The sequence below is a fragment of the Podospora pseudoanserina genome, chromosome 5 (assembly GCF_035222485.1).
Source record: "Podospora pseudoanserina strain CBS 124.78 chromosome 5, whole genome shotgun sequence".
NCBI classification, from domain to species: domain Eukaryota; kingdom Fungi; phylum Ascomycota; class Sordariomycetes; order Sordariales; family Podosporaceae; genus Podospora; species Podospora pseudoanserina.
In genome coordinates this window covers 4,379,680-4,404,970 of record NC_085924.1, presented here as the reverse complement: position 1 = coordinate 4,404,970, position 25,291 = coordinate 4,379,680, and the positions used below count along the sequence as shown (strand labels likewise).

Genomic DNA, 25,291 nt, shown 5'->3' with positions numbered 1-25,291 from the left:
GGATTCTGTTCTGTTGGACTCCTCAGATACAAGTTGTTGAAGGTAGATAATATTGCGCGGGATATTGGACTGTGAGAGACCAAGATAGAGAGTGTGTAAGTCTGTATAACAAGGAGCCTGACCACCCCGCCTACATCTATACAATGGATATTTGCGAGCATCTTGGATCGCAAGCTATAGATCTCCTGCGTCCTCGACGAATGACTGTTAACTCTCGTAGTCCTGAAGGCTATTTGAAACAGCTTCTTGAGAAGAAGATCGCTGCCATCCCGTCTTTCATTCAGATCACATGTAGAACCTTGAAACATGCCGTTGTCGCGAGGTAATTTCCCTAGACCTGATGGCAGAGTGGAGCCTTTGAGTGATATCACCCGCGGCATCAATGGCGTCAGAAGACGACTCCCAACTGAACTTTGCTCTTCGTTAGCACCAGGTGAGTATCACTTTGTCAACAATACGCCACGCAGCGAAGCAGGTGAGAGATACCTAGCAGCAGGACAGATATCACGATTGCTGTCACGCGAAACCTGAGAGCCTGAGGGCTATCCTAGTATCTACCTATCTACCTATATAAACCTACCATACCTATTCAAGTAGGTAGCTTTCTTTGTAGCTTTCTTTGTAGCTTTCCCACACCAAACTCAACATCACTGCGTTACAAGATCCAAAACCTGCATCTCACAGATCACATCATACAAAGCGCATCAATTCATCAAGGAACCCTATACCTCCCATCAGCCATGTCAGACATACTTACAGTCATGGTTCTTGAGCCAGCCATCAGCAAAGACAAAGAGAAAACCAAGCAGCAGTCGTCGAAGAGGGACAGTGGAAAGTCCGGAGACAGTAGCAAGAGCACCTCTAGCAATGCTACGGGCAACAGCAGCAGGGGAGGGGGTGGCGGGAAACAAGACAAGAAACACTAGGGCTTTGGAAGGTACCTATAGGTTGCCTGCTCAGAGATCAACAATTAATCAGGAAGTCCGTGAAGAATGGTCTCGGGGACACCGAGCCTTCTCAGTTTGGGTCCTCTGATTTTCTCTCTTGGCTTACACCAATACAAACAGTTCCAAATACTCCTCACTCTCTTCCGTTCGCTGCTTCCACATGTCCCCGTACAATCACCTCATGTTCATCTACGAAGTATTGACCCAAAACCCAAATTTATGTTTCTCCCCAAGACGGGGATTCAGCAACTAAGGGAGATTGGCCCCCGTAGTAGAACATGTCATTCTTTTGTGTCCCCCATGGACACATGCCATGAAGTCCGGTATCGGATTCCAATATGGTTCAATACACCGATATCTTGACTTGTCCAAGGATTCGTACTTGGTGTGATGTGGTCTAGAGTGGAGAGTTGTTGCTTGTATGTCCATGTCCTGGACGTTGGAGTTTGATCTCTAAATAGGTAGGTGGAGGGATTCCGATCGCCTAGGTATTTAGCTTGTTCCTCGTTGAATCAGTAAAAATAATATACTTCCAAAATATCGAAGCGGCCAGGGCCAGTTCCCAATACTATTCTACAGAGATAATGGTCGTCTAGCTTCTGGTGTTGCCGCCAACCCTACCCACTCACTGGCAACGCTCCAAGAATGGTGATCGCATAGAAAATGCGTTGGGGTAAGCAGATAACATTGGGCAGGCGAAAAGAGACTTAGATCCATCAGTCGACCTGAGGAAGAACCATCCCACATGGAGGTTGATTATCGGTAAGCGTTGTCCGGGACGTCAAGCTGCCCGACTGTTGGAACCTGAGCCCCACCTTCCAGGTGACAACCAACCATTCCCCCACTTCCACCAGGGGACCCATCAGGGCCATCACCTCCAACACTTCAACTCAACATACCGAAATCTCGGGCAATATTCTTGCGACATGATCCTCTGAACCGGTAGGATACACTTGTTACAGTCACCTTTCAATGCTTATTCCACGACAGAGACGAAAATATCGGCCGTTCACCATGCCCTCCAGCTTTCTCAAGACCCGAAGATGACGTCAAGCCCGATGCTCCACGATGATCTCCAGCTTCATCTCCACCTACCCGAGGTCATTGACCGCTCGCACGACGCAATGGGAACCGCGCCGATGATTCCGGACTTTGTCAGCACACCAGGCCCCGCGTAGCAAGCGACCCGGCAAACCTCATGGCGTCGGGAAGCATCTGGCCCAAAAATACCACGAGGAAAGCAACCATCTGAGGTTCAACCTGCATCTGTACCTGCCTCCCACCCGAAGGATGGCTGGCGGGAGGGCACACCACACGTGCGTGCAGGTCCTGGCGATATTGCCCAGCTGGTGACTTCGGCACGAGGGCTCCATCCGACCTGATGATGTTACGCGACTGGGGCAAGCCCATCACGCTGCCGAGCCGGCAATGTTCAACTCGCCAACAACAGGCTGAATAGCACCAGGAATCATAACGGTCGGATTGGTCTAGATTTGGTCGTATCGCGGGGACGAGCCGTTGGGCAAAGTGGATATGCTAGGGGTTATGGCTACAAAGAGACCAATGACGGCCCGTGAGTGGTGGAATCTGACCCCTGGAGGACGTTGCATCTTGGCAAGAGGGGGAGATGGGGAAGATGGGGGACGACCCAAGCAAGTGGATGTCTGGATAAATTGAGTTGGAGAATTGCATCCAGGGCCGATGCTACTTTCGACGATCCATTGCTACGACGGCCGGGCGAGCATCAGAAGTTAAAATGTAGGTGCCGCCGTCAGTGTAAACATGACTTGACGCACCCTCAGTCAGCACCGCCCAATCCTTCAAGATGCGGAGTTTGTTGTGGCTCGCGGTCGTCGGCCTTGCCGTCGCCGAAGATGGTCTCGCTGCCTGGCTACGATATGCTCGCGTCCCAGGTGCCTCCCGCCACCTCGGCAAACTGCCTTCCGCCGTCGTCACTCTCAATGCCACCAAGGGATATCCCGTCCATACCGCTGGACAGGAGCTGGTGGACGGCATCGGCGGTCTTTTTGGCAAGAAGTTGACTGTTGCAAAATCAAAGCCCAAGGGTACCACTGCCACCGTTGGCACCGTCAGCGCATACGTCGACAAGAACCCTTCTGCTGCCAAGGGTCTGCCCGACCTCGTCGAGGATGGCTTCTACCTCAAGATCTCCAAGGGCAACGTCCTGATCCTCGGTCAAAACGAGCGAGGTGCCCTCTACGGTGCCTTCCACTACCTCTCCGTCATCGCCCAGGGCAATGTGTCCGACTTTACCCTCACCTCCAACCCCGATGCGCCAGTCCGATGGGTGAACCAATGGGACAACATGCAAGATGGTGGCACTCATGGCAGCGTCGAGCGTGGTTATGGCGGTGACTCCATCTTCTTCTGGGACGGACACATCCGCGAGGACCTCACCCGCGCCGGTCAGTACGCCCGGCTGTTGGCTTCCATTGGTATCAACGCCGTCGTAGCCAACAATGTCAACGCCAATGCTTCGATACTTACCCCCGAGAATATGGACGGTCTTGCTCGCATCGCCGATGTCTTCCGCCCCTACGGTGTCCAGCTTGGTGTCTCGCTCAACTTCGCCGCTCCTCAGCTTCTCGGTGGGCTTGATACCTTCGACCCCCTCGACAAGGCTGTCGTCAACTGGTGGCAGGGCATCGCCGACAACCTCTACAAGCGCATTCCCGACATGGCGGGTTACCTCGTCAAGGCCAACTCGGAAGGCCAGCCCGGTCCCATGACATACAACCGCACCCTGGCTGATGGCGCCAACCTGTTTGCGCGCACTCTCCAGCCCCACGGCGGTATCATCCTTTTCCGCGCTTTCGTCTACGATCACCGCAGCTTGAACCAGACTTTGGACTGGAAGGCTGACCGCGCCAACGCGGCCGTCGACTACTTCGACGGTCTCGATGACAAGTTTGAGGACAATGTTGTCATTCAGATCAAGTATGGCCCTATCGACTTCCAGGTCCGCGAGCCTGTTTCGCCTCTCTTCACCCACCTTCGCAGGACTGGTGCCACAGTTGAGCTTCAGATTACCCAGGAGTATCTTGGCCAACAAGCCCGTATGTGAAATCTCATTCTGCCCCCTTGTCACGTTACTTCCTAACAGTTCTCCTCACAGACGTCGTCTACCTCGCTCCCATGTGGAAGGAACTCCTCGACTTTGATCTCCGCGTCGACAGCAAGCCCTCGACCCTGAAGTCCATCGTGTCTGGCAAGCGCTTCGGCCAGAAGCTCACCGGGTACGCCGGTGTCGTCAACGTCGGCACCAACACCACCTGGCTCGGCTCCCACCTGGCCATGTCCAACCTCTACGCCTACGGCAAGCTCGCCTGGGACCCGGAGCAAACCTCCACCGGCATCCTCAAGGAGTGGACCACCCTCACCTTCGGCCACGATAAGCTCGTCCACGATGTCATCACCAAGATCTCGATGGAGTCCTGGCCCGCCTACGAGGATTACTCCGGCAACCTCGGCATCCAAACCCTAACCGACATCCTCCTCGGCCACTACGGTCCCAACCCCGGCTCCCAAGACGGAAACCCCTGGGGTCAATGGACTCGCGCCGACGATGACACCATCGGCATGGACCGCACAGTATGGAACGGCACCGGTTTTGCCGGCCAGTACCCCCCTGAAATCGCAGCCATGTACGAGAACATTGAGACCACCCCCGACAACCTTCTGTTGTGGTTCCACCACGTCCCGTACACCCAAAAGCTCAAGTCGGGCAAGACAGTCATTCAACACTTTTACGACGCTCACTACAAGGGCAGCGCCACGGCGCAGACATTCGTCACCCTTTGGGAGAAGCTCAAGGGCCGGATTGACAAAGAGCGCTACGAGCACGTTTTGTTCCGGCTCATCTACCAGGCTGGCCATTCGCTCGTCTGGCGTGACAGTGTGAACCAGTTTTACTTCAACAAGAGCGGTATCCCTGATGAACTCGGTCGTGTGGGCAACCACAAGTACAGGATTGAAGCTGAGGAGATGGAGCTCAAGGGGTATAAGTCGTATAGAGTCTCTCCTTTTGAGGCAGCAAGCGGGTATCACTGTGTCGTTACCGAGACGAACAGCACTGTTGGCACTGCCACGACGAAGCTCAAGGTTCCGAGCGGGAAGTATGATCTTGCGGTTAATTACTATGATATGGCGTTGGGGAATTCGACCTGGGAGCTGTTTGTGGATAGGAAGTTGGTGGGGAAGTGGAAGGGGGATTTGGAGTATGAGCTTGGACGGGCGCCGTCGCCATATATTGATGGGCAGACGGCCGCGAGGAAGACGTTTAGGGGGGTGAGGGTCAAGAAGGGGAGTGAGCTAAAGGTTGTGGGGAGGCCGGATGGGTTGGAGCCGGCGCCGATTGATTATATTTCGGTGTTGCCCGAGGGCACTGTGAATTAAGAAGGAGGAATCTGTATATGTATGCGTATTAGGTATATAACAGAAGCCAGACTTTTCAGGTCAGCTGATTTTCGGCCAATGTTGAGCCTCTTCAGCGGCTACTTTATCGTACACTTCAAGACATACTAGGGCCATTACCCAGTGTGATCCCAGGAACTGGCCTCATTTTCTGAGTAGGTGAGCTCTGCTACAATGTAAAAATGTCCTTCTCCTTCTCTCCCTTCCCCCTGTCTCGACCCTAAACTGCCATTCAACTAAGCAGTCATCATCGGTGGAACGACAAACAAATCTCCAAACCTCTTTTCCAGCTTCCGAGGCATCTTGGCCAGGCTAGGTAACTTCAAGCCAGCATCCCAATTAAAAGCATGGACAAAAGCAGAAACAAAATCAGTCTGTACGTCTCGCGTCTTGGGTTCCACTGGAACAATAGGCTGAGCAGCAGCCTCTGGGCTCGAATCGACTGCAAGGGAAACAGCACTGTGCTTAGGCTCATTATCCGTGTTCCACAGAGGTGTCTTCCACCTCTTCTGCACAACCGTCCACTCATCATCGTCCTCCTCGTTCCTTGGCGGGTAAGGATCCCAGTCTTTATGGCAGTCTGTTGGAAGAGGGAACTGCCTATCAGACTCAATCTCCATGAGCGTCGAGTCGATGATGTCAAACACCTTGAGCTTATCATCCGACATCTTGGGTGGAGGAGCAGAAAACAAAATGCCGCTCATTAGCTTCATCCCTCCGTCTTTGTCGTTGAGATAGTCGTCAATGTTGTTATTTGCCTTTCCGTTCAAGGGGTCTTTTGATGAGTCGTCTGCAGAATAATTAGCAGTTGAAGTAGGCAGGACAGAGAGGAGCACTTACACTTTTGCCACAAACCAGTAGGAACAGACTTGTACTCCTGACTCATTCCCCATACCTGCTTCCCTTGGGTCTGGGTGATCCGCACAGTCATGTGCGAGGCAAGGGAGGAATCGGTCTTCATCGGTTTGGCGTATATGCTGCCTGCCCCGGAGGCCTTGGAGTTGATGTCTTCTTTGCTGTTGCCTACAAGCTTCACGTCGTCAACCATCATCTTGCAACCGATGGAAAAGCTGAATGTGCCGCCCCTGACTACCCACTCCGCGTTCTGCTCGCGCTTGGGATCAGAGGTATCGTTCATGAGGCCGAACCGCGCCAGGAAGGTATGTCCCACGTTGTCAGACATCCTTTTGAACCTGGCTGCTTGATCCGGTTCCATGATTGGATTGATGGGTATTGCGACCGACATGGGGGTGGTGGTGGTTGCTGCCTTCTTCTTGCTAGAAGCCTGCAAGACAAGGTCAAAGAACTGGTCGAGCTGCAGTGCACCGGGTCCGTTGTTGTCATCGCCGAAGTGAATGTTGAATCTGGCTACTTTGATGTTGACAGAGACAATGCCCGCCAAGGGGGGGCCCCAGAGGTATAGATCTGCTGACACTTCGACCGAGATGTGGATGTGAATGAACCAGATGTCCAGGTTGAAGCTTGCGCCGATGCAAATGCCTGCTTCTGATGCAAAGTGGAAAGGCTGGTATTGGATCAGGAAATTGGCAAAAGCGTCGAACCAAGCTGCTATGGGCCCGGCGGAGTAGGAAGCTCGAAGTCTGCCACCTCCCATGCAAACTTTGGGTGTGATGGCAAAGAAGGCTTCTCCCGAGATGGACAGGTTATTGCCCAGACCCCAGCTGATTTTGAGGCGATCTGGGACAGGCCATCCGACTGGAACTTTGAAAGCCTGGTGATAACCCCCGAGGGAGAAGACAAAGTTGCCCACATTGGCCTGATCAGCGTGGGGGGCGTCAAACCAGTACCAAAGGGCAAAGCCACCCGTCAACTTACAGCTTGGATGAAGGATGTAGGATTTGGGGGAGAGCTGCGCCTCCACTTTCATGATACCAATGTCGAAATCGACGACAACAGCGAGGCCGAGCTCAACATGGGCAAACTTGAAGTCTGACAGGCTGCTAGGAACATCGACTAATGCAACACCAAATATGCCCAGCTTGATAGAAGTGCCGAACTGTACAACGACAACAGCGTCAAGCGCGATCATCTGGAAGGCATCAATCTTCATGCCCGCTGCTGCCCAATACGTATCCGGCAAAGGCTGGAACCACGCATCCTGTCCCGCGCTGGTCAGCTTCTGCAGCGCTTCCAGTGCATCGCCGGCATTATCCGTGGCATGCTGATCAATGAAGGGAAACGAGGGAATCTGATCGGCTGTGGGCACGCGGACGCTGGAATTGTATCCAAACCCTCCCGTCACGCCAGAGATCTCTGCGAATTCAAGCGAGACAAGCGGTCCCGCAAGCTTTGCAAAAACGAAGACGGAGACGAAGGGGTCTCGTCCCTCGGGCTTGGCTTTGCCATAGAAGCCTGCTGCCTCGAGTTGGTAGGGCGTCCATCCGACGATGAGTCCACCGGCGTAGTACTCAAGTTCGGGAGTCTTTCCATGGCGGATGATGCCGGCAATGGAAAGGGGCTTGCGCTCGAAAACAACTGAGAAGCCTTCCAGGCTAGGAGGCAGCATCCTGATATCGCTCAGATTGAGGCTCGTTAGCTCCATGTTGAGAGCGAACCCGATGAGACTGAAGCCCACGGGACCGAGTTCCATGGTGGCGGTAAAAGAGATGCTGAGAATCTTGTTCTCGTATTTGAGACCGATATCGCTGATGGATAGGCCGCCCATCTTCTTTTTCAGAGGCGCCGAGGCCGCGCTGCCGTCCGAGTCCTTCTTTGCAGGTTCCTTGCTTTCTCCCCCCGCCGGGATGGTTCGCTTTTTGGTGTTCTCCTTTCCATCTCCGACAGTCTTTTGCTTCTTGAAGTTGTAGTCGAGGATGCAGACTCTCTCGCCTCTCTCGTTCTTGATGACAATCGCGAGGTGCGCGCCTGCAGTGATGACCACTACATCATCGCTGGTATCCTTGGATTTATCCTTGGCAACGAGAGGATGAGCCTTGAATGCTTCATCCAGATTGAGATCATCCTTCTCCTTGCGAGTTATGCCAGGAAGTTGCTGGGATGACTTCTTCTTGGTACCGTCGATCACATGCATGAAGTACATCTCGTCAAATGGCTGCGTGATATCGCCAACAAGAGGGATGGACACATGGGGGATGCCGGTCAGAGCGGCCTTGATCAGCTTCTTGGACGGTTCTGAAGCAGACCAGTTGCTACCATGCCACTGGGCGAAGGTCAACGTGATTTGGACATCTTTGGGGAAATTCACCGTGAGCTTGGCCACAAAGTGGAATGGTGCAGGGGTGCCTGGCTTTGCCGATGAGCCCTTCATGACACCGATCTCAAGGCCGTCTTTTGCTGGATCTAGTTTGGCGTCGTACAAGAACTCTGGGACGTCGATGCCATCTCCGACGAGATCTTCGATGATCTTCCCAATGGTTGTCGCCGATCCGGCATGTAACGTTGCTCGGAACTCAAAGGCCTTCTTCTCATACGAGAAATGAAGTTTGAGCTGCAAATCAGAGACATTCAAAATTCCGTCAAAGGTGAATGAGCTGCCAACAACTTGGTCTCCCGTAGTAGGCGTCTTGTCATAGACGTAGGTGAGCTTCATGCTTTCAATCTCGATGGCCTCGATGAGCGGGAGAACGTGATCTGCTTCGCCAGTTGCATCGGGGTCGGCGTTCGATGGCTTCTGGAAAAAGAAGTTGTAGAGAGAGGAGAGATATAGTCCTTCCAGGTCAGCGCTCAAAGTCCACTTGCCACTATCATAGACCATGGCGCCCACGAGCGTGGCAGGCTCCTTGTGTGTAGCATTCTTGGACGGCCTGAGCTCGGCGAGAAAGGAGGCCTTGACGTTGAGAGGAGATGTTGCCCCTTTGGCCCAGTTGTACGAAGCGTCGATGCTGACCCATCCAAGATTAAGCTGTGGTACGGGGTAGTCTTTATCCTGGGAGGTAAAATCCAGCGACTGGACAGTACCGCCCACGGCTATACTGCTTTGGTTGAGCACGATGTAGGCTCTGCTGATATCAGTGGGAATATTGTGTGGCACGTTCTCGATGTTCAAGCCTGGGATGAGGCCCGGGATGCTGATGGCCTTGCGGACTTTGGCGAGAGTGGGGACGAGAGAGTTGATTTCCTCGAACCCAGGCGCCAAGTTCCTGTCAGGGCTATCGTTGAAGTCTGGAAAAGCGTGTTAGCTATTAGACTTGGTATATTACTGGAAAAGTAGCGACAAGTAGGTATGAAACAGATGGGAAGAGAAAAATAGGTAAGAAAATAGGGCGCTTCCCATTCCACAAGCTCCCTCTAATCGACCCGAATGTTGGTCCTCCCCTCTCCCACAAGTACGTCAGCAGAAAGACAACAGGGTCTGCGTCCTTGGGATTGCCATCAGGGCCATTCTCATGCCCAAATGTTGCCGTGGCCTGAATGTCGACACTAAAAGACATCAACTTGGTTGTCTTGCCGCCGTCATCAGTGCCGAGAGCAATCTGGATCCGGCGCAACTCCAGCGCATCCCCAAAGGCCTTCCCATCCTGCTGCATAAGCATGTCCGTCACAAAATTGAAGTCATCGGACTGAAGCCCTACACACTCTGCAAGCCAGGCCAGTATGTCTCCCAGGGCAGAGTGACCTTTGATCTGCTTGTCGAGCTGGAACGTTAGATGGTACTGGTCATGGAAAATGCTGATTCCCGCTCTGATCTGAAGATCGTGGCCTTTGGGCAAAAGATGACACTCTGTCTCGATCAGGACTTCACCTTGGGCGGAAGCTGATATCTTGCCACCTATAGTCATACCGGTGATGGTGCGGCGGCAGATGAAATCCACATTTCTGAACTCGAGGGATGGAAGTGCTTTGGCAATGTAGCTTTGCAAGGTGGCTCTATCTGCGTCACTGAGACTGAACTGCAGACGGAGAATGGTCTGATCGTAGTTAAGTGGGCTGTACCAAAGCGCGTTACGAATCGGCTTGGCTGGATCGCTTGATACCCGCAGCGTGACACCCCAAGGCGCAAACTCAGAGAGAGGCGGTGACTTCAGCCCAGCGAAGGCGAAGAGTTCCTTCACAGACGCCGTGACGGGCGTGGTCGTTGGGTCGAGGCCCATGTACAGAAGACTGCCAGTATCCTTCAACCCAGGTACGGGGACCTTGGACACAGGTGCTAAACCCGGATTGCCCTCAGAACCAAATGTCGTTACAAGGAATGTGGGCGCAGAACTGAACACCAGATCCCAAGGGGCTGCCATGCGGACCTGAAAGTTATCGATGTCTTGAGTGGCGGCATCATGAAAACCTGCACTCACGGTGCCCTTGGGATCGAGGAGCGTAAGCCATTTGAAGGTGATATCAGATGGGTCCAAAGGGATCGTCTCAGGAGAAGGGGATGTTGGCGCTCTGGGAAAGACGAGACTGCTTGAGCTAAGCTGACGGACGAAGTTGTCGATGTTTGTTTTTGCTGTTAGAGTCTTGACTGAGCCCGTGCCACCCTGCTTCGCGACGCTGGAGTAGACTGTGAATGGGCCAGAGGGAGGAGCTGGAGGCGGGGGAGGGTCTTTGTTTGACATTTTGGCGATAAGACGGGTTGACTGAGTGAGTGGCGTGGTTTATGTATCTTAGTATCGGTAATGATAACACAAGAATGAAATGTAGTTAATCATAAATTGTGTCGTAGTCAAGGCCAAAGCCGACTTCATGGTCTTCGGTGCACCATCCTCCTACTGTAACGACATTTCGCGATCAAACAAGACGACTGGAGAGGCATGGGACCCCATGAGAGAGAGCAGTGTCACCGATGCTTGAACTCCGAGTACGTAAGGTACTGCTGAAGTGGTGTCCCAAATGCAGCACCTGTTTGGTGTTGGCACAGTGCTATGTGATCCGACTCCCCGCATACATGAGGGTGGTGCACCTTGACAGATTGGGAACAAGTTCAAGTCGATCAACTGCGTAAAAGCACGCCGGGTACAATGGACAGCGCGCGATACATGCATGAAAAGTCTAGATGCAAAAGTCTAGACACCCATTCGTCCGCCAAGCCATGGGCTGACAACCTAACAATGCAGCTGAACCCAAGGATCAATTGCTGAAGTGGGCGGCCCGCAGCAGAGCAACCCCTCCCATTCTCGTAAGTGCCGTGAAAGTACTCATTCTCCCCCTCGACAAATAGATACTTACACTGAATCGCAGACGTCATGAGAGACGACACCCATTTCTTTCAGGTTCTGTATAAGGGACCCACCATTATTCCAACTCATGGTCACGATCTTCGTGCACTCTTGATCCCAGGTAAGGACATCTCCCTCTTTTGTTTCTCAAAGAGCGACCAAATAAAGAATCCATCTTCACTTTGATATTGCCAACATGCAATCCTCCACGGCACCCTTGGAGTGGGAAATTCTCACGCGAGGCGATCCCGACACTACATTTGAGAGTCTCTATGTCATTACAGAGACTGCAAAAGTGAGTGAGGAGCAATGAAGTGCCAGACCTTCCCTGTTATCACCAGTCTTGGCTTCACATACTCGTCATCGAGGCCTTCAGACTGATGTTCTGAATGAGTCCAGGCTAATAGCTGCTGGGTAGATTGTTGAAAAAATGGAAGGCCTAGTGGAGAGCATTGTGTCGAAGGGGAAGAGGACGGAGGAGCAGTGGGAAGCTGCTAAGAAGATAGACGAGGCGCACCAAAAGGAATTGCGATTAGTTCTCGAAAAGATCAAGCTGCTGTGGTATGATAAGAATCCTTTCCCATCTAGTGCGACGAACCGTTCGGACGGCATCCAGACACGCAGAATTGGTTCGGAGCTTTCAACGTGCCGCCCGACTAACATTGCATCACAGTTCTCCAGGTGCTGAGTGGAGAGAGCCAGTTCCTGAGCAGCATGTCCTACGAGAGGAAAAGGCTAAAGTGAACAACAAGCGCGTCCTTCATGTCCGCGGCACCGAAGCGAAATGGAGGTTCAACTTCTTGCCTCAAGCTCTCATCGACAACGACATTTCCAAACTCGAAGATGACAAAAGACGCCAGCGCTTCAAAGAGGTCGTCGAGGACGACCTACGAAACAACTTCTATTTTCTACTTCCGGACCTCCTAGGCCTCTTTCTCTCCAAGCTCGGGATCGCGCCACCCCACGCCACAGTCGAGAATTTCTACATACCAATTCTTGCGCTATATGCACGCTGGGCTGGTGTGATGCTGGAAGGGGGCAGTACGCCTCTTTCCCAAGAAGACATCGAAGAATTTGAGCCCGATCCGGATTTCCCCACAGCAAGAGTAGTAGTCCGGTCTGACAAGCAGAAATCGTCACAACCAAACATGTACCAGATCACATGGACGGAAGCAGATAAGGCCTCTGGAGAGCCAAACTTGTTCTCGTTGGGCGCGTCGCTCGGTGGTTACTACGGTAGCCTCGGCACAAGGAACTTTGGCGGTCTTCTTCGAAAGGCGCGATGGGACATTTGCGATAGAGACAAGGGAATAGTCAACATCGTGGCCCACTGGGACTTTACTGGGTATTCCAAGACCATGGGGTGGAAGTGGGCAAAGACCGGGGGAAGCATAGACACCTTCCGATACGGAAACTGCGCCGAGACGTACACCTTTCTCCATATGCTATCGTAAGTACGACGTCTTTCGCTTGCGTCTACCATTTCATACACAGCTGGCTGATAATATCTGGTGAAAAAGACACCGCACTCCTCAAGAAAGGGCCCGGACAAAGGGCATAGCCTTGAGTCCAAGAGGCACAACTCTGGATCCTGACTTTGACAAGAAGTCAAAAGATTTCAAAGTCGAAAGAGAATACAAATACGAGCATATTACTCAGCAAAGAAAGAATATCGAGGAGAAGATCCGAGATTTCTTTACAGGTCCTTGCGCAAACTGCACATTCATGGGGAGAATTTACGAGGCCGACCTTAAACAGTTCGACCCAGTGGTCCATTTGCCCTTCGATACCACAACATAGCATGAGTCAACATTGAGGTGGGTGGAATCGTTAGAAATGCTGTTTCAATCTCTTTGAGATGGAGATGAGGGGTTTCATTGATAGTCATGGTATGGTGTAAATGAGAGTTTTCTATAGCAAGAAGTTACATCCGCTCGCTATCTCTGCATAGTGTGGGAGAAATCATAAGTATCGCGCAACCCCAGTTTCCAACAAAATGTCACGAGCTTCGTGAAATGCATGGGTAGCCATGACAGAGCAACAGTGATCTTCAACAGGATGATAGTTTTAGTCCTCGCTGCAAACTAGGTGGAAAAAGAGATAAATCACATATCCCCTTCTGAACCACCCTGCCGTCAGAGAATCCTCTCCGATGGCAAAGTATAGAACGGCCTGTCCTCAGCCTCCAGCCATTTCAAGATTTCATCCAAGCTATCCAAAGTGACCTTGTGAAGACTGTAGTCGTCGGCGCTCCAGAGATAGAATTTGAGCGGCGACCCCGTTTGAAAAAGAGTCAAGTCTTCAGTGACCGAGGGTAGGAGGGTGAAGAGTGGCTTCAAGTTGGTCTTGTCAAGGCCGGCAGCAGTGATGTAAGCAACCGCCTCGCCATCGGGGCCCCAGATTGTATCGCCACCCATTTCGGTGTAATCATCTGTCCATTTCGGAGGAGGCTAGAGGAGTTGATGTTAGGTATGCAAGCAAATGGACAGGACATTCTTGACGTACAGCCATTATTTCAATGGGAGGATGCAACCGGAGTGATTGTATTCTGAGAAGAGGTTATGGAGACAGTAATTGTGTGCTGGGAGCCAAGAGAGATGAGCCGTTTGAACGATGTCATGTGATTCATATCTCGCCGTTGACGAAGTCATCTATGGTAGGTTCTTGTTGGGTCTAGAGAATCAGCGCCCAGCCTGGAACACTGATTTCCCACCCACCATTTCCTTCTGAATTGCACTTTGCTGGGCTTCCAAATGCGGCCTGCGAGGTGGTGCGTGCGCAAGCCGCAGTCTTCAGCGTGCGTTAATGTTATCACACGTTCCACGACCTCGCGGTCCTATAGGCTCCATGTCACCAAGGATAAATCGCATGTGCGGCAGCTTGAGGCATTTGGGCAAAGGTGCACCTGGTGGCTGAAAGTACCGCGCTGATCCCATCGTCGGTCCGTTCTATTGGCGAGGGCCAGGGCCGGAGAGCTGTGATGTGATCACGATGGGTATGCTTCATTCCCATGATTGTACCATGCAGGTTTGACCAGAAGAGAAGATCAGATGTACAACGCCAGAATCAGAAATGATAGACAGGCAGTTGCGAGCGGAAAGCTGAAAACTTGCAGGAGACTAATTGTTGCTGCAATTGTTATCACGTCTCGATCGAGTGCATATTCGGAGCATCTGTGGCTTCCACAAATTGAGCTGCAATGCAACAGTCAACGGAGGACACTGGACAATGCACCGTGCAAGGAACACTGACTTCATCCCAGCGGAGATACCGTCGCCCAGGTCACAGCAATGAGCAATCTGGAAGACAAAGCTTGTGGGAGTAGTTCCCCATCTTGTCAAGCCAGCCTCAACCATCCTAGAGAGCTTCAGTTCGAGTCAGGTGATACCAGGAACGACACACCAGCACAACCAAGATGGAGAATTCACCAAATGACAGTGTCGTCCTCGTCCCTCTTCAGCTCCAAGCCTTTATTCTCAATGACAAAGTCGCCAACGAAGCTGACGACAAGAACTCTCGTATAATCCCCATCACGCAGCCAAACTACACTTTCCTCCGCCTGGACAACTTTCTCATCCAGAGTGATGTTCTTGGGCACTCCGACCTACACAATGCTGCACCTGCTGCGACGAACATGCGCCTTACAGACCTGGGCGACCAACCTCACCCTACTCCGCGCCGTAACAGATATGGCGTCTATCTCCACTGGATTCTCCCAGACATGTATAGGTCTGGAGTGGTAGCTGCCGACTCCGTTGACGAGAAACGGCACGACAAGGAACGTGAAAGACTTGGTCTCCCCCCGAGGACAGAACCACCCAGCAAGGACAGCGGCGACAAAAAGAACTCAGACACGCCAGAGTATCTGCAGCCCCCTACGCGGTGGATCATCATCCGAAGGCTCCACATGGACTCGGTCAAGGAGGAATTGAAGAAATACTTCAACGAGTACGAGGCCTGGGTGCTGGAGAGTGACTACAAGTGGGATCTTGACGATATCCCTGTCACGTTTGATCTTCAGACCGATGTTAGCCCCTTTGTAGTTGGGCAGAAAGGCGAAGGGGTGGATATCGAGCAACAGGCTGAGGTCTTTATCGGAAGGAAGACCCCCTTGGCTGATTATCAGCCTGGCAATCAGAATTCCTACACGGACATCAGTCTTCTCAAGAGCGGCAACATGTTCTTTGCGGATTTCCAGCTCCACAACGCGAATGTCTTTAGCATTGTCGACAATTTCAAGTACCTCGATGAAGATGATAAGAAGAAGCTCGCAAGGGGAAATGATGGTGCACCACCGCCAAAGCCATCAGAAGGACACTACCTTGATTCCGCTACGGCAGACTACTACCTCGTTGGCTGGCACTCCACTGATAGCACTGACCCCTTGTTTGACAAGAATGGAAAATTCACCCATGAGGATAAGCTCAAAGCTATTTACATGGAGCTGAAGGACACTGGCACGAGTGAGGTCGAGACATTCCTCACCGATACATCCGCCGTTAGGATGTGTCTCCACGGTGCTTTGTACGATGTCCACTGGGGCATGAATACCAAGCCTGAAGCGCCTTCTGATAAGTTTTCGGTAACACTTCAGGATGACTCATTGCCGTCCATGGCGGTAGGAACATCACCTATGGACGCTTTAATCACCTATATTACCGCGAGGAGGCACAAGGAGAAAGACAAGGATGTTGAGAGGTTGGAGGAGGACATTCTTGCCATTGACTCTTTGCTCCATGCCAGGGATGACGGTGTAGAGGGACAGCGCGAAGCGAAAGACATGGTCTACAACTGGAACTTCGGCCGCGTCCAGGGTGGCAAGCATTATTTCATTGCTGGTCAAGACTCCAAGGGCAAGCCCACCCAGCCAGACCCCAAGGCCGTCGAGCTGCTTGCCGAATTGAACATCAATCAGCAGCTCGTTGATGCCTGTACGCGCTCTGCAGAGCAGTACAGGTGGGACATGTTCTCTATTTGGTGGAAGTACGTCACGGATCAAGCAAATTTTGCCAATCGGAACAATGATCTGTATGTGCGTCAGACAAACGATTTGGCAGAAAAGTTGAGCAAGTTGGAAGACCGCATGAAGGAATTGAATACGACAATGCGAGAAGTCAAGAAGAAAATGAAGGAAAGTAGTCTGCTGGAGGACTTGAAGACGAGCACGCTTCCTTTTTACTTTCAGCATCGAGACCCGACGGTTTTACTTGGGGGGGTTGAGTCCGGTTGGCCTTCTGACTTCAATGACAGTGGGACAGCGAGGCTGTCTTCACAATGTGTTACGAAGACGGGCGTCCCGGGGGACATCAGCAACTTGGCAGCACAGGTGACGACGAAATTCCCCGGACAATCTGCCTTGAGCGCCGTGGAGACGTTGCTGAAAGAGTTCTGGACACTTATGCCGAGCAACACCGCAGACGATGCCGTTGCTGAGAAAGATCACGCATTCCCCCAGTTTCATGACAAGCTCTCTGCAACTAATGACAACAAGTACTGGAGAGATCGATGGGAGAATCGTCAGCCTTGGTTCCCGCTCTACGTTGAATGGGCCGTGGAGTATACTCACATCCCCTTTGAGTACTGGGATCTGAGCGGCCAGGCAGTTCGCCTTTCCGCCCCTGAGAAGATCAGATACGGCGTTCCAGGTGTTGATGCAGACGGAAAGCCCGAAACGCCGCTCTGGGAGAAGATGAAGACTGGCACACCAGCTGCCGCGGGCGATACATGTCTCCTCTCCGGCCGGGTTCTCATTCTTCCTCAGCCAAGCTTCTCCTTAGCGGCGAAGGTGAATCAGCTGTTTGAAAATACACCGCCCTCCATCTTGAAGGAGCACCTTGATGATGACGAGAGGACCTGGGTACAGCAACACTTGTCCAAACTACCTTTCCTCTCCTGTCCTCTGAATGGCTTCACGGAAGGCTTGCTCACTCTGTCAGCGGGGACACACATCAAACCAGAGAACAAGTTCATCACGAGTGATGGTCTGCAGAGCACTAGTGCGATTAAGGCGGCCGAGTTCCCTCTTGCGGGCTTGACAAACGAACGCATCCAAATGATTCAGAACAACTCCGCATTGACGCCCTACTCGGTGCAGAATGACTACACAAAAAAGGACTTCTGCCCTTTCAAGCCCGTAACTCATGGGCAGTTCAGGTTCACCAAGTTCAATGTGATTGACAAGTTTGGACAAGCCCTTGTCGCCATCGACCCCAAGCCACTCGCTGGTCCTCGTCAACATCCTCCCATCTATCCCGCCATCAGCGACTTTTACGAACCTCAGACCGTCACAGTCAACGGCAAGACTCACGCCAACACTGTTTTGCAAAACGAAGGGCCCAAGTGCGAGTTCATGCAGCTACCGCCGCAGATCAACCAAGCTGCGCGTCTCAACGCAGACTTTGTCGTCCGCCAGCGACACCTAGATGATGAAGGCAAAAAGATGCCTCCGAAGCCCGATACCGTCTCTTCCTACTGGCGCCCTGTGGACGAGTGGGAGAATCCCATCTGGGGCTGGCTTGTGATCAACTACGCGGATCAAGGCATCCAAATCTTCCTCGCCGATGGCACTTTTTATCGCGAAGTTCGTGTCGGCGGCCGGGATGGCGCCATAGGTGAACCCAAATGGCTCCCATTCGTTTACGATGATAACATTCCCGAGCCCGGGGCCGGGGACTCCAACGAGAAGAAAGCCCCCACGGTCAAGGACAACAAACAACTCGACGAGCTCATCGAGAAGATGAAAGATGCCAACTACCTTCGCGGATTATGGATCATGATCTCGACCGCCATCAAGAACATGCCCCCCTCACCCAGTGCCTATTCCCAGTTCCTCGGCTCCATCGTCGGCAAGCCACTCGCCCTCGTCAACATGGGCATCTCCCTGGAACTAGAGAAACCCGCCCTCGTAAACCAGAGCACAAAGACCAGCGTCGCGAGCGCCACTCCCGAGCGCTATCTCCTTGCCCAGGATGCTCGTCCTCCCGCACCTAGCTACGAATTCCGAATCAAGCTCGGCGACAAGGCCCGCGAGGCCGACGGCTTAGTGGGCTACTTCAAGACCATTGCCGAACCCACCGTCGAAGACAACGAGAAGGAGCTTGTCCTCAACAACGTCTACACTTACTTCTTCAACGAGGACAACAAAAAGCCTGCTCCCCCTTCCGGGATCGAGAATCTCATTCCGATGGACAACACACCCGACACCTCCTATCCGAAGCTCAAACCATTCTGGGTAGCCCCATTTCCGCACTCTGGCGGGCACTACGACGGGCCGTACCTCTCCCCACAACAATACCGCGACCTTCGAAATAAAGAAATGAAGGTTTACGGCGCTATACTGGACCCATTCACGCCGGTCCATGCGTTTTCCTCCTTTTTGCCTGCCAAATCCCTGCAGCTGCCGTCTTGGACATGGCAGGATGCCATGCAGAATATGGTTGCTTTCTTCCATGCTGGTCCGTTGAATGTTGTCAAGGACGTGGGCGAGTTCAGCAAGGATGGTCGATTAACGACCAAGTCCATGAAGGATGCTCCGAAGAGAGATGTTGCTATTCCGTCGTTGGGCGTTGGGGATTGGAATTGGCTGCAGCCGTTTGATGTTGAAGGGGATGAATTTCCTAGTTATAATGCTTATGGGATTGAGAGGAAGGGAAATGTTATGGCACCTGGGTTTGAAAAGGCGCCGTATACGGCTATTGAGGGGTTTTTGCAGTTGCGGAGGCCGATTATGGTGGAGAAGCCGGAGGATGACACCAAGGCAGAGGGGACGAGGACATGATAGTACCATGGTAGGTTTACGTAGGGCTTGGGATACATGTCAGCTGGTTAGTTTGGGAGTTCAGAATATTTGTCGAGTTTAGTTTTGTGGTGTTAGCCCACCACCTTATCCACACAATACATACTTGATTGTGCATCCAAATACCAAAGGCAAGGTTGACTCATGGCCCTGGAGGATAGCAAAATTAGCGAAGAAGTCACAGTGAAGATCTGACACCGTGCACAATACACACGCCTTTACAGTCTCAAATATGGTGATTAGCTGCAGTATTGCCTCTGCCGGTTCCTGATCAGCGCGGATGAAGGGGCTGGGGTTCAGTTTTATAGGTAGGAACATAAAGTATTGAACACACCAGGGTTCAAATGTGATATAAATTAACGAGTCCATGCTACCAGACCCTATCCGAGAAGGAAGCGATCGTGATGCCAACCTAACAAAAAGGTGGACAGCCAAGTCAGATCCAAGCAACATTTCGTCCCCGCCCTCACTGGCTGTCGACAATATGCTCAAACGTAGTATCGGACGCCCCCTGAGCGACATAGAACAAATGATTCTTGCCACCCGCAGAGATGACAGTAATCTGACTCTCCTTTGAAACCTTTTTAGGCGCGTTGACATCCTGTTCCTGACCCCACGAGTCCGGGTTGGAGAGGTCACTCTTGACGATCCTCTTCACCTGATCATGTGTGTTCACGTAGTAGAGGTAGGCCTTGCTGCCGGCCGTGACAACAGCAAGAGGACTGGCATCTTTGGCGTTGGTGTTGCCAATGTTCACATCTGTCAAAAAATGGTTATTAATCGGTATGAGTTCCGGGCTAGGTCTTTACTTACATCCTCGTTTGGGGCGATAATCGTGGATCTCGGAGTTGTCGGCAGCCTGGTAAATGATCCGACGAACACCGGGCTCGGAATAGTACGCAGCGAGGGATGAGTCCTGGATGATGACTGCGGTTCCGGACCAGTCGTCTGGTTGGATTTGGCCGACGACTGCCTCCTCGATTTTGTAGGCGTTTCCACTTCCCCCGCTGGGTAAAAGGTCAATAAGCCTGGTTGACTGAACAGACGAAAGTAAGAGGGGATGGGGAAGAAGTGTAGAAAGGTGAGATGGGGCACATACGTGAGGAAGAAGACAGATGCAGACACACCGTCACTGACAGCAGCGATGGTTTTGTTGTCTTTGAGAGTTTGGCCAACAGGGTTATACACAGGGGAAAGGATAGAGACGTCGTGATTCAGCTGCTTGGGAACAGCAGGATCGGCCTTCTTTTCAGTGAAGCCGAAGACAAGTGGAAGACCGGTCAAGTTGGCGCTGGCCACCTGGGATGGGTTCTCAATCCATCCAACTTGAGCGGTGATGCTAGAGACATAGACGTCGGTGGGGGGGTCTTGCGAAGTGGACTCGTTGCGTTGCTGAAGACCAAGGTTCTGATTTTTGAGGTTGTAGTACAAGCTGATTTGCTTGCCGGCTGGGGCGTTGAGGTTCGCAATGGTTGTTACGCCGACCATGATTGCTATTCAAGTCCTGAAGGAGATGGGAAATACTTTGTGGAACGGTTCAGATGTCTTTTGTTTGTCAAGGTAATGGGAAAGATGGTGACAAAGTGAGAGGATGTAAAGGCAGAATGCGGAAGCAGAGCCATCATAATTTATATACCGTCTTGTCATGCAAAATCTGCACATGATTTTTGTAAATATGAGGTAACGATAATGGCAATTTCCTTCGTGGAGCTCAGTGGCCCCTCAAACCACCACGCGCTGTGGTTGTCGATCACCCAAAGACGAACAATATGAACTCACAATCCTGACACCGGATGATTTCATGTGACGATCGTGATGCCTGACAACTCAGCGCTCATGATGTACAGCTTCACCTCCCAATCCGGCTCATGATGCAGACGTACCCATCATGATCCTCAAAAGTGGCTGGCTGAAGCAGACAGTTCAAAGTTCCATTATGCCAGCTTGCGGAATTCGCGCTTGAGACATGCAGTGACGCAGTGTAGTACTGCATTTTTCGATAGGTCTCTCTGTTCCGTCTGTCATGCAATGCAGGTGACCCCTGCGGGGTTCCGGTCTGCCTGCTTCGGGGATAGTGGTTCTCATTGTTCAACAGGAAAAGTATCGCCCGAAGTCACTTTTTGATCTTGAAGACAACGAGGTACTTCGAAAATAACTGGCCTATTTTGTGGAGATGGGGAGAGAGGAAATCGCAAGTGGGCCAATCTCGGACCAAACCAAAGCTGCTGCACAACTTCCCAAGTTCCTCATCGTCCTGACGTTTTGCCCAACAGCAGCTTACTTCATTCTTCACTTCACGATACTTCTCTTAACGCTGCAGTTATAGTCCTGGACTGCTTTCCAGTTTTGGGGTTTAGTCCAAAATGGCGATCTTCACAGGCAGCAAGTCTCGGGCAATCAACTCCCCCCGCCATCTCACCCTCCGCCATGCCCGAAGAAATGTTTACAAAGCCCGCAAAGCTAAAGGCCTCGCCCTACTGGGCGAAGACGATGACGGTCCAGATCTCCTCCCCGGCGAGGAACGGCTCAACTCTTTCTGGGCGCCGAGTCTTGTCGCAGGACCCCAGTACACTATCACCGCGGAGCAGACCGTCACAGCCATGAATAATGACCAGCCACTGCTGCTCCTCTCTCAGCAGACCTTCTCCGTCGACGCACCACAATTCATGCTGCCTGAACAGTCCGTCTATTCCGTCTATCCGCCGTCGGGGTACCCCGAAGAGAACCGGATGCTGCCTCACGTTGTGTTGAGCGATCCCCATCTACCGTGGGAGAGAATTGGCAGCCCCAGTACGGAGGGTAATGGCGATACTAGGCGGAGGGTGCCGTGGTTGGCGCTGTTCACATTCACGCAAGAAGAGATCAAGTTGAATCCAGGAGATTTGAAGGGACTGCCGAATCTACCTGCCGGGCAGGAGTGGCAACAAACGAGTACGCTATCCATGAAGATGACCGTCGGACAGATGAGAGGGATCACAAACGCCGCCAACCCCATCCAAGATGGAGAAGAGGGGTTTCGTAACGTCAACGACAAGAAAGGAGAATTCATCTTCATCAAATCGAACTTGTTCAAGTCACTTTTCTCGGCGTTCGACGAGAATGGCAACAGGATCGAGAAGGATAAGCCAGACGTGTCTCAGTACGCATACCTCTCGCACGTGCGCAAGATCAACACAACGGGAATGGCCATCAGCGGTACAGAGGATGTCGGAATATTCTCCATCGTCGTTGGCGCACGATCTGGGCCAATGCAAAACAAAACGCCAGTCAGCGTTGCGGTTCACCTCGTCTCGATTGAGGGTGTCGAACAGATGACCTTCCCCAACCCGGAGGAGAAACAGTTTGTCTGTCTGTGTTCTCTGCACAGTTGGAATTACACCGTCATGCCGCCAAACATGCTCAACGTTTATGATTCCTTCGTCGATTTGGGCAGATCTTTGAGTGTTCTTCGGCCACCGCAGGATGTCATAGACAGTCTGAAAGGAAACAGAGTTAGTGAGCGCCTGGCAAAAAGACTGGAAGATGGCTTCACATTAGTCAAGTACCGACTGCAGACTGGCGAGTCAACTATGGCATTCTATCGAAGTCCCTTCACCCCTACAGTTGTCCCCAAGAACCCGTATTTCGACACTTGTTCCAACTCAGGTCAGGATTTTCAGGTCCTTGATCAAGAGCTGGGAATTGTGGATGTGACATATTCGTCTGCTTGGAACTTGGGCAGGGTCCTCGCTGTAGGGGACCAGGGATTCACGGCCGCACTATCCCGGCTCAGGGGCGCTATCCATAAGTCGGCCATGCACAAGATCAAGCTTGCAGCGGCAAAGAAACTTGGAGGGGAGACGAGCGTGAGGACACTTGCCGAAGTCTTGGATGGGATGAAACATACAGTCAACAGACTCCATGAGATGAGCGAGGGACTACCAACAGAAACCCCTGATCCTGTAGACGGACCATCTGATCCAGCAACACCACCCACTTCTTCCTGGGTGCGCTGGTTCCGACCCATCCTCGGGCCCAAAAGGACTCGTGCTCTTGACCTCAACAACCGCATTATAGAGCAGCAATATCTCGAAGCGGCAACGGAGGCAGCGCTCGAGCTTTCTCTTGCCCAGGGCAGTGATGAAAAACACCAAATTGTCTATGACGAAACAAACAGCCCTGTCTCTACTGACTGGATGGTTGTACTTGCGTTTGTCATGGACCGGATGTTTCTCTCTGGCGTCCCTGCGCATTATCTCATCAGTGACCCATCCCACCTCAGTCCGGAAAGCCTCAAGTTCTTCTACATCGATCCCAACTGGGTGGATGCGATGATTGACGGAACTCTTAGCCTGGGTAATGAGAAAGGGACAGACATGGATCGTGCAGCTATCAAGGAGGCCGTCAACCGTTTCATCAAGCACCTCCCAGAAGAGCAGAAACATCGTCCGCAGGTTCCCACATATGGATTCTACCTCCGATCCGATCTGGTCACCATGTTTCCTGATCTCAAAGTGGACACTGTTCGTAAAGACCAGGAGGCTCCGCCGCAGGCACCACTGTTACGCCATGAGATTGTTGCCGACGGTGTCATGCTCGGTCTGCTCGATCGTACCCCTGGCTCTGTGGACTTTGACAAACTGATCTTCACCCAGCCTCCCCACCAGCCGTGTTTCGCAGTAGGAAACAGTCTTGGAGCAGACCATCTCACCGTCAACATGAGGAAACAGTACACGGTTGACAAGGAGGAGCGCAAACTGGACCCCAGCAATCCACAGTTGCCATTCAAGCCACCCATTGAGCAAAGCCCAACCTCCAAAGACAACTTTTTTCTGTGGAATACGGTTCCTAGGGCTGTACAGCCAGATGTCGAAGACGACCTGCGCTTGCTGAGGTCAACCAGATTGGCAAAGGTGCAACTCGATATGCTCAACGACAAGAACCTGATGAAGCCGTACAAGCACCCCAACAATCCCGAGGGGCCTGATATTGTTCCTTTTGAAGATGACACTCCCAACTCCGCCTTGTTCGCCATGCAGCTAACAGAGCCGATCTACTACCTCGAAATTGACCTGAAGAAGAGAGGATCTGGCCAGCCCGTCCCAGCCATTGCGAGCCTACAGCCGCCCGAGAACACCACCATGATACGCAGTCTTGCTTTCGCGGTACCGGAGGGACCGCAGACCCTGCGCACCCTCCATTCAACCAACCATCCAATCGTCCCAAAACTCTTCCCCCCCACCGCTGCCTCTGGCGATGAGGATTCGGGCTCAGAGGATGACAGCGACCATCCTTTTCTCCGCCCCCGCGCAGCCTCAACAGCCGCCAGCTCTATCTTCTCCTTGGATACCTCAGAACCAGCCCCCTTGGCATACTCACCCTGTGACGCACCGCACATTCGCAGCATCCCCACCGTCACATCTCCCATCCTTCCCCCATCGCCGTCCACTCCCCACTTCGCCCGTTTAGCCATCAGGGCAGCCATAGCCGCCGAAGACCCAGCCGGCCCCCCAGTCTTCAAATGCACAGCCTACACACCCAACCAGAACGCCATCTACACCAACAGCCTCAACCTCCCCAAAGACATCGTATTCTCCATCCTCGTCAGCAACACCCAAAGCAACTACATGCTCAAGGAATTCGACGTCTGCATTCCGCTAGGAGACACAAAATACCAAGGGAGGAACATGCTCATGAAGACATACCAAGGCGCGGGAGCCACGATCTTGAGTAACTTGCGGTTCAATGCGCTGCTGCAATTCTCCAAGCTTCATGACCCTGAGTTGGATGTGCTGATGTTGAGGTTGTTGCCGCGGAGTAGTAGTGGTTTTGTTAGTGTGAGGAAGGTGTATGAGCTTAGTTCGATACTGTCGCTTGCGTACTTGAATGATTATGGGAAGGGGGATAGGGTGGTTAGGTTGATTACGCTTGCTTATTTTAGGGGGGCGAGGGAGCGTGATCCGATTAGGGGGGAGTTTGAGGTGGTTCTGTCTAATGATGGTTAG

The 25,291-nt window shown here is 52.3% G+C and overlaps 7 protein-coding genes across 7 annotated transcripts; 4 read left to right on the top strand and 3 right to left on the bottom strand.

Moving 5' to 3' along the window:
• The first annotated feature begins 1,787 nt into the window (after positions 1 to 1,787).
• Positions 1,788 to 5,556, top strand: QC764_511170 (uncharacterized protein). Its single transcript, XM_062948336.1, has 2 exons — positions 1,788 to 4,024; positions 4,084 to 5,556. Exons 1-2 carry the CDS (start codon positions 2,773 to 2,775, stop codon positions 5,361 to 5,363), a joined length of 2,532 nt encoding a protein of 843 aa, XP_062799761.1. The 5' UTR covers positions 1,788 to 2,772; the 3' UTR covers positions 5,364 to 5,556.
• On the bottom strand, positions 5,309 to 11,097 carry QC764_511180 (uncharacterized protein). Its single transcript, XM_062948337.1, has 3 exons — positions 9,693 to 11,097; positions 6,222 to 9,511; positions 5,309 to 6,171 (listed from the first exon to the last, which is right to left on the bottom strand). The coding sequence occupies exons 1-3, from the start codon at positions 10,910 to 10,912 to the stop codon at positions 5,618 to 5,620; spliced, it is 5,064 nt and encodes a 1,687-aa protein (XP_062799760.1). The 5' UTR covers positions 10,913 to 11,097; the 3' UTR covers positions 5,309 to 5,617.
• A 250-nt stretch (positions 11,098 to 11,347) lies between these two features.
• QC764_511190 (uncharacterized protein) lies at positions 11,348 to 13,451 on the top strand. Its single transcript, XM_062948338.1, has 5 exons — positions 11,348 to 11,472; positions 11,535 to 11,807; positions 11,931 to 12,073; positions 12,186 to 12,962; positions 13,033 to 13,451. Exons 2-5 carry the CDS (start codon positions 11,709 to 11,711, stop codon positions 13,310 to 13,312), a joined length of 1,299 nt encoding a protein of 432 aa, XP_062799759.1. The 5' UTR covers positions 11,348 to 11,472; positions 11,535 to 11,708; the 3' UTR covers positions 13,313 to 13,451.
• QC764_511195 (uncharacterized protein) lies at positions 13,398 to 14,218 on the bottom strand. The gene is made up of 2 exons (XM_062948339.1): positions 14,018 to 14,218; positions 13,398 to 13,962 (listed from the first exon to the last, which is right to left on the bottom strand). Exons 1-2 carry the CDS (start codon positions 14,021 to 14,023, stop codon positions 13,648 to 13,650), a joined length of 321 nt encoding a protein of 106 aa, XP_062799758.1. The 5' UTR covers positions 14,024 to 14,218; the 3' UTR covers positions 13,398 to 13,647.
• Positions 14,219 to 14,927: 709 nt separating this feature from the next.
• On the top strand, positions 14,928 to 19,289 carry QC764_511200 (uncharacterized protein; the record flags this gene model as incomplete). The annotated part of the gene is made up of 1 exon (XM_062948340.1): positions 14,928 to 19,289. The coding sequence occupies one exon, from the start codon at positions 14,928 to 14,930 to the stop codon at positions 19,287 to 19,289; it is 4,362 nt and encodes a 1,453-aa protein (XP_062799757.1).
• Positions 19,290 to 19,453: 164 nt separating this feature from the next.
• Positions 19,454 to 21,139, bottom strand: QC764_511210 (uncharacterized protein). Its single transcript, XM_062948341.1, has 4 exons — positions 21,087 to 21,139; positions 20,407 to 21,007; positions 20,121 to 20,314; positions 19,454 to 20,066 (listed from the first exon to the last, which is right to left on the bottom strand). Exons 2-4 carry the CDS (start codon positions 20,793 to 20,795, stop codon positions 19,774 to 19,776), a joined length of 876 nt encoding a protein of 291 aa, XP_062799756.1. The 5' UTR covers positions 20,796 to 21,007; positions 21,087 to 21,139; the 3' UTR covers positions 19,454 to 19,773.
• Positions 21,140 to 21,670: 531 nt separating this feature from the next.
• On the top strand, positions 21,671 to 25,291 carry QC764_511220 (uncharacterized protein; the record flags this gene model as incomplete). Its single annotated transcript, XM_062948342.1, has 1 exon — positions 21,671 to 25,291. One exon carries the CDS (start codon positions 21,671 to 21,673, stop codon positions 25,289 to 25,291), a length of 3,621 nt encoding a protein of 1,206 aa, XP_062799755.1.

Coding starts and splice junctions, on each gene's coding strand:
- QC764_511180 (XM_062948337.1), bottom strand. CDS start 10,912: ATGTCAAACAAAGACCCTCCCCCGCCTCCAGCTCCTCCCTCTGGCCCA. Junction 9,512..9,692: donor CCTGTTGTCTTTCTGCTGAC/GTACTTGTGGGA, acceptor CTTCAACGATAG/CCCTGACAGGAACTTGGCGC. Junction 6,172..6,221: donor TACTGGTTTGTGGCAAAAGT/GTAAGTGCTCCT, acceptor ATTATTCTGCAG/ACGACTCATCAAAAGACCCC.
- QC764_511170 (XM_062948336.1), top strand. CDS start 2,773: ATGCGGAGTTTGTTGTGGCTCGCGGTCGTCGGCCTTGCCGTCGCCGAA. Junction 4,025..4,083: donor GTATCTTGGCCAACAAGCCC/GTATGTGAAATC, acceptor TTCTCCTCACAG/ACGTCGTCTACCTCGCTCCC.
- QC764_511190 (XM_062948338.1), top strand. CDS start 11,709: ATGCAATCCTCCACGGCACCCTTGGAGTGGGAAATTCTCACGCGAGGC. Junction 11,808..11,930: donor TCATTACAGAGACTGCAAAA/GTGAGTGAGGAG, acceptor GCTGCTGGGTAG/ATTGTTGAAAAAATGGAAGG. Junction 12,963..13,032: donor ACCTTTCTCCATATGCTATC/GTAAGTACGACG, acceptor CTGGTGAAAAAG/ACACCGCACTCCTCAAGAAA.
- QC764_511210 (XM_062948341.1), bottom strand. CDS start 20,795: ATGGTCGGCGTAACAACCATTGCGAACCTCAACGCCCCAGCCGGCAAG. Junction 20,315..20,406: donor GCATCTGTCTTCTTCCTCAC/GTATGTGCCCCA, acceptor CCTTTTACCCAG/CGGGGGAAGTGGAAACGCCT. Junction 20,067..20,120: donor TTATCGCCCCAAACGAGGAT/GTAAGTAAAGAC, acceptor ATTTTTTGACAG/ATGTGAACATTGGCAACACC.